The 7,564-nt window shown below is 39.6% G+C and overlaps 1 protein-coding gene across 1 annotated transcript; it reads right to left on the reverse strand.

Annotated features, from left to right (window-relative positions):
- Nucleotides 1-350: 350 nt before the first annotated feature.
- Nucleotides 351-6,998, reverse strand: LOC144888251 (uncharacterized). The gene is made up of 3 exons (XM_078784017.1): nt 6,815-6,998; nt 2,519-2,545; nt 351-2,293 (listed from the first exon to the last, which is right to left on the reverse strand). Exons 1-3 carry the CDS (start codon nt 6,996-6,998, stop codon nt 351-353), a joined length of 2,154 nt encoding a protein of 717 aa, XP_078640143.1.
- Nucleotides 6,999-7,564: the final 566 nt, after the last annotated feature.

Genomic DNA, 7,564 nt, shown 5'->3' on the forward strand with positions numbered 1-7,564 from the left:
TGTTTTTTTGGGTTCCAGACTTTTAACAGAGGGTACGATGTTCGGGGGAGGTATAGGGTGAAAAGAAAAACAAAGACAAAAGCAATAAAATGATAAAACGAAAGTAAATAAACAACAAAACACGACCAGGGCCCAGGCCCCAAACACGGCACAAACAAAACGACTATTACACACAAGTATGCACGATTTACAAACCGAGATATAACTAGAAATTCACAGTAAACACATACACAGTAAAATAAAGAGTACAAATTTGACAAAAACACAAACGTGAAAATACTTAACTTTGGTGACGTGGAGAGCTCGGATGAACACTACTTCGCCGGCGGAACAGGAAGCCAAATGTAATGTCATTTGTGAATTGTCATGTGTGATTTCATGGCGGATGGCCGATTAAAAGATTTTCCACAACTTGTGCATTTGTATGGGCGTTCACCATTGTGAATTCTCATGTGCCTTGTGAGGGTGGATGAATTATTAAAAGATTTTCCACAACTTGTGCATTTGTATGGGCGTTCACCATTGTGAATTCTCATGTGCCTTGTAAGTTTGGATGAATTATTAAAAGATTTTCCACAACTTGTGCATTTGTATGGGCGTTCAACATTGTGAATTGTCATATGTGATTTAAGGGTGGATGATTGATTAAAAGATTTTCCACAACTTGTGCATTTGTATGGACGTTCACCATTGTGAATTTTAATGTGCCTTGTGAGGGTGGATGAATTATTAAAAGATTTTCCACAACTTGTGCATTTATATGGGCGTTCACCATTGTGAATTGTCATGTGTGATTTAAGTCTGGATGAATTAATAAAAGATTTTCCACAACTTGTGCATTTGTACGGCCGTTCACCATTATGAATTCTCATGTGCCTTGTGAGGGTGGATGAATGCTTAAAAGATTTTCCACAACTTGTGCATTTGTATGGGCGTTCACCATTGTGAATTCTCATGTGTGATTTAAGGTTGGATGAATTCTTAAAAGATTTTCCACAACTTGTGCATTTGTATGGGCGTTCACCATTGTGAATTGTCATGTGTGATTTAAGGTTGGATGATTGATTAAAAGATTTTCCACAACTTGTGCATTTGTATGGACGTTCACCATTGTGAATTTTAATGTGCCTTGTGAGGGTGGATGAATTATTAAAAGATTTTCCACAACTTGTGCATTTGTATGGGCGTTCACCATTGTGAATTGTCATGTGTGATTTAAGTTTGGATGAATTAATAAAAGATTTTCCACAACTTGTGCATTTGTACGGCCGTTCACCATTATGAATTGTTATGTGTGATTTAAGGTGGGATGAATTATTAAAAGATTTTCCACAACTTGTGCATTTGTACGGCCGTTCACCATTGTGAATTGTCATGTGTGATTTAAGTTTGGATGAATTAATAAAATATTTTCCACAACTTGTGCATTTGTATGGGCAATCACCATTGTGAATTCTCATGTGTGATTTAAGGGTGGATGAATGATTAAAAGATTTTCCACAACTTGTGCATTTGTATGGGCGTTCACCATTGTGAATTGTCATGTGTGATTTAAGGTTGGATGATTGATTAAAAGATTTTCCACAACTTGTGCATTTGTATGGGCGTTCACCATTGTGAATTCTCATGTGTGATTTAAGGTGGGATGAAGTATTAAAAGATTTTCCACAACTTGTGCATTTGTATGGGCGTTCACCACTGTGAATTCTCATGTGACGTTTAAGGGTGGATAAATGATTAAAAGATTTTCCACAACTTGTGCATTTGTATGGGCGTTCACCACTGTGAATTCTCATGTGACGTTTAAGGTAGGCTGATTGATTAAAAGATTTTCCACAACTTTTGCATTCATACGGCCGTTCACCATTATTGTGAATTTTCATGTGACGTTTAAGGTTGGATGAGTGATAAAAAGATTTTCCACAACTTATGCATTTGTATGGGCGTTCACCATTATGAATTTCCACGTGCCTTGTAAGGGTGGATGATCGATTGAAAGATTTTCCACAACTTGTGCATTTGTATGGGCATTCACCATTGTGTTTTCGCAGGTGTGATGTAAAGCTGGATGAATGACTGAAGGATTTTACACAAATTTTACATATGAATGGGCGTTCATCTTTCGCTCCTTTGTGAGCCTGGTGAAAATTATTACGTGCAAACAATTCATTACTCGTTTTGCTGTGTTTCGAAAAAGTCCTCTTGTTTGTTTCAGTTGGCGAGTCTTGCAGGCCTGTGTCTCCGCTGTTCATAAAAGTAGGTGCAGTCTCCCTTGTAGATTCAATGAATCCACCTGTAAATACAACATCACATGACCTGTAAAAGAAATGCAATTCTGTTCAATACTCGTGATATAATTCTGACAAACGTATACAAACATGTACATATTGTCCTGTCGCCCAACGATTAAGATCACTGGGTGACAAATGGCCCATCGTTGTTACTCCCGAGGTGGCAGCCCGAAAATTGGCAGTACTTTTTGGCGTGCACACGGGACAGAAGGCGGCGAGGTGCTCACCTGAACAGAAGCCACACGGGTTTATTCCTGAACCCACGAACAAGGAAACACAACACAACAAATGAAATGCAACACAATCATTTAATGAAAATAAATTAAAGAAGTGAAAAAGAAAGATGAGGTGAAACTAAATCCTAATTTGAGACATCTACACTCAGTCACAAAAACACACAGGGGAAAACATAATCAAAATAAAATGCTTCCCTTTTAGGCTCCCCCGAAGAGCACCACTAACCAATAGCGCCCCCTGCTTCAACGTTGCAAAGGTTCCACAAAACTCCGAAAAGTCTCCTCACAAGCGCACATGAGCCAGCCGCAGCCGAAAGCTCTAGACCAAAGTGACCGAGAGAACGACTCTTCTTCTTTCTTCCTCTCGAACCCTCTCGATGATGTCACTCTGGCCAATCCCGAGCCCCAGCGAATCACCCTGTCTCCACGAACAATGACGAAGCTTGGGGCGTGGCCTGCCCGTTACAATCCTCTGGCGGCGGGGTATAGTTGCCGATCGAGAATGTTTGGGGTTCTGACGGCAGTTATGTTGGTTATGGTTGGTTAATGGATGGTTTTATGGTTGGCCTTGTTGTAATTGTAAAAACATAGGGAAAACCCACCGAGGGCAATCACATTCTGGGGGAAAACTAATCTTAACCCCTATCTAATTACCATAGCTTCACTTCTCGTGTGAAGACACTTAAACAACCTAAGCTCCGGATTCCCTACAACGAGATGTCTCATACTCGTCCACGGTCCATGCTATAACTATACCATCCTGCCTCCACTATGGTAATCCATAATCTACCCCCACAAACGTAACAATATGTATTTGTTCCACTTCAAAAAAGTAAAAAAATATTCTTGAGGTAAATATACAGGACTGTGCAAAAGTTTGGGTTTTCCCCAAGATATTCATAATGCTGTGATTTTAGAACACTGCTCAGAGGCAATGGCAACCACCATACAGGTCCCTTCATGTGGTTATTTCCATTGTGTAAGATTAGAATAGCTCCTTCCCCTTGTGTAGTGAGTTAGTGTATCATAATAAAATGCATTGGTGAAGGTTAGAGATGATCTGTTGGTCTCTGTCGTAGCTCTTCGCTGAGCCTAGACCTTGAATTAAAAAAAAAAAGACTCATGAGGCCCCATTAGACCTTAAAGACCCCTTTATACCATCAAGACCCTTTGATATGAGCCAAGATTTTTAACAACTTAGGATGAACCGTTTGAATACAGCAGGCATGCTACATCACAGACAAGGTTTCTTATATCTCAGCTTGCCTTTTCTGAGACTAAACATCTCATAACATGTCACATTTTGTGACGTTACATCGTTTTCTACAGTAGTACTATTGCTTCATGGTTTTCCAAAGAAGTATAATTGCATTCGTGATCCACTCACTATTTTGTGTGGTCCCATATGTGGAACAACAATACATCCAAATTGTTTTAGTTTCTACTTTTAGTTATTCTATCAATATTTCATCATTTGTGGTGAAGAGCATTAAATCATTAATTTACAGGAGATGTGTCACCTTTCCTATTTCTTTGGATGTTCTTCTATTGGTTGTAAGGGTATATCCACGTCCTTCTTTGGTGATGAGGTTACTGCGCGTGTGTGTGTGTGTGTGTGTGTGTGTGTGTGTGTGTGTGTGTGTGTGTGTGTGTGTTTACAAAAAGTGATCACATGAGGCCAAATATAGTTGAATTGTACTCTCTCCACCAAGGCTACAAAGTTCACCACCACATCATGCCATCCACTTCCCCACCCAAAATATTATCTCGACACAGTAACCAAAACCCCCAAAAACAAGATTATCAGCTGATTGTTTCCTCCCCTTCTCCTCTTGCTGTTGCGACTTCCTTGCGTCCGTCCAACTGTGGCCTGACTGCCTTACTATCAATTTGTTGCCTTTTTTTCTCTCTGTCACCTCATTTTTCGATGAGCCAAGATCATATTTAAACATGTAAAAGAAACCCATGAGAAAAAAAACAAGTAAAATGTCATAGTCCCCATGGTTTTACTAATTTTGCCATACGGAGTTAAAGGCCGTCAGTCGGCCATCTTTAGTTGGATTGCAACACAAAATCTTCTGCATATGTATACTGTCATGCATTGTCGTTGTGCCAAGTTTGAACAAAATCAGTCCATGCATGTCATAAATGGTTGGGGACACAGTTGAGGAACAAAATGGCCACCAATCAGCCATCCTGGATCGAATCTCGAAAGCTAAGGATGTGCATATGTATCCCATCATTCATTTTCTGTGTTCCAAGTTTGAACAATATTGGTAAATGCATGTCCGTTAAATGGTTGATGATATGGTCAATATTGCGTTTTTACAACAAAAATGGCTGCCAGTCTACCAGTCCGCCATATTTGATAAGATCACAAAATAAAGTGAGGTGCACATATATGCCGTCATGTGGTGCTTATGACAAGTTTGATCAAAATCGGCGATGCATGTTCAATAAATGGTTGGGGATATGTTTAAGGAACAAAATGGCTGACGGTCGGCCATTTTGGATCTGATCTCAAAGGAAAATGACGTGCATATGTTAGCCATCATTCCTCATCTGTTTGCCAGGTTTGAACAACATCAGTAAATGCGTGTCCGAGAAATGGCCGAGGAAGTTTTCAACACAGTGTTTTTACACCTAAAATGGCCTCCAGTCGGCCATCTTTGATTGCAAAGCAAAACAAAATGATGTGCAAATGAACACCATCATGTGTTGTCTTTCTGCCAAGTATGAACAAAATCGGTCCATACATCTCTGGTATATGGTTGCAGACAGGTGGACGAGACCCAATCCAAAAACCCCCGTTTTGGACAAAGTCTAACGGGGGCTATACTAACAGGTGTCAAATGAAAATGCAATCAGAATTGATTGTACAAATTAAGGAAAATAAGATACAACAAGGCATATTATTGTTGGTAAAAATATTTGATATAATAATGAAAGGGATAAATGATGTTTGAGAAATTGATCGACCATCATGGTTATTTCTTAAAGCAATTAAATCACAACGTGGTTATTTTTTCTTAACACCAGAGTTCATCATCAAACTGTTCGAATCAAAATGTGTGGACATCGACAGAAACCTTCATGGGGATGGTTCGTGAGGACAGAAGCCTCAGCATCATTTGGTTCAGGTCGATCCAGGTGGACGTCAATGTCGTGCTCAGTTTTCACTTCCACTTTCACAAATAAATCTGGAAAAGTAACTTTTATTAAATGCAGGCACTCTTGTGTCACATGTATAGCTGGTTCCACACTCTTAAAATATAGAAATAAATATTGCATTAAAATCGTTAGAAAAAATTAAAATCTCGATCAAAACATTAAAATCTTCCCTGAAGAGAGAAAATAAAACATTTCCCTCGGTAATGGCGTCATGTAAAAACATTACGATATCAAAGTATAATGTTCTGCCTCAAATATGAACTCAAATACAAACTGCCTCGATGTTATGAGATGCTTCCTCCCTGACCACATCTTCAGCAGAATTTCACCACCACCGAAAATCACAACCAGCAAAACAGAGAAGGTAAGAAAAATGTACAGCGGCGAAATAGAGGTTTTCTCCACCAAACTGCTTTTATTGTCAAATTATAAACCATTGCGATCCAACATGCAACTTTTTTGTCTCGAAAGAGTGTGGCAGGTTAGCATGTTGACAAATGCAGATAATCTTCTTGCAATATAGCAAACGCATATGGTTATGTTTGTTTGTTTGTTTGTTTTTGCGACCAAAACGTCTTCTTCTTCAAAAAAAAAAATTAACACCCAAAACACAGTCCGTGAACTCTTAATTACATTTAGACTGCTGAGACCCCTCAGACCTTTGACGACCCTTTAATTATTTTTTGAAATACCTACTTCTTTTTGAAAAAACCTTTTTTAAATGCCGACTTCTTTCCTGGAAGTCGGAGCAGTGTCCATGTGTTTTGTACCTCTTCCAACCCCCACCCCCTTCCCATGCCTCCTCCCCCCAGCCCTCTCCCTCACACAGATCTCCCGATGTCCCTATTGTCTACAGTTTCCATGTTCTCTGCTGTTGTACTTGTGTGCTTCCCTCTCTCTGCCCATATTGACTCCCACTCCCTGTATCATATGTTTTATGTGTCATTTTGTGTTTTTGTGATTAATGTTAGCTCTTATGTTAACTCTTCTATTGTTGTTTCCCCTTTCTATTTTATTCCCTTCCATTCTGCTCTAGGTCTTTGAGGAGCCTCCATTCAGTATCCAAAAAAAAGCGCACTGAGCAAACGCAGATATCATCAGATTCACACAACTCACCATTCGGCTGGTTGCTTTGCTCCTCCGCCAGACCAAAGGAGTTCACATCCTCTATCTTTATCTGCAGAATCTCCGGATATCCTTCCGGCTCCTCAACCTTCATTCCACACACGAGCACAGTCAGCTGTTCCGATTCCAGCTGCACATCACAGGAAGCCTTCTCACAGCGAACTTGAGCATTCATGGTTCGTGAACCTTGAGAGGCAAAAAACATCCCACTCTTCCTGATGTTTGCTCCACTCTGAGTACCTTGATCTAACAAAGTGCCAATATATGAAGTACCTCTGCACTTGAGGCATTATCTTCTGTTTAAATCAGTTACAGTGCTTTAAACTTTCACCACACTAAGGCACACACTCTGACCCCCCAAAATACAAAATTGCATGTCTTAAGACAATACTGTAATTGTATTACATGTTAATGTGAATGTTGATTTTGCCAAATGTAATACATTAAAAGTTTGGATATTTATGTAAAATCTCGGCCTGTTCAGAAATTTTACGATGAAGACATTCAATGGTGGGAAGGCCACACACACAAGCACAGGGGATGTGTATGAAGCCTGGGTATTTGTGCTCAGATGTAATCCATGCCACAGATTTGCTGATATGCAGACAGATTCCCCACATCAATAACTTTCTGGTAATAAATAAGAAACCAGTTTTAAGAAATCGGATTGAACAACAACATTTCTCTGGAACTTGTTGGTGGGAATTCAGTTCGTCACACTGGCAAGTAGCACTTAGTCAC

This window comes from Myxine glutinosa, chromosome 1, assembly GCF_964187855.1.
Source record: "Myxine glutinosa chromosome 1, kmMyxGlut1.1, whole genome shotgun sequence".
Classification (NCBI taxonomy): Eukaryota; Metazoa; Chordata; class Myxini; order Myxiniformes; family Myxinidae; genus Myxine; species Myxine glutinosa.

Excerpts from the sequence above, each read along its gene's own strand:
- LOC144888251 (XM_078784017.1), bottom strand. The coding sequence starts at position 6,998 with ATGAATGCTCAAGTTCGCTGTGAGAAGGCTTCCTGTGATGTGCAGCTG. Across the intron at positions 2,546-6,814 it reads GCAAAGCAACCAGCCGAATG|GAATAAACCCGTGTGGCTTC; the intron begins GTGAGTTGTGTG and ends TCGTGGGTTCAG. Across the intron at positions 2,294-2,518 it reads CCCGTGTGGCTTCTGTTCAG|GTGGATTCATTGAATCTACA; the intron begins GTGAGCACCTCG and ends TTGTATTTACAG.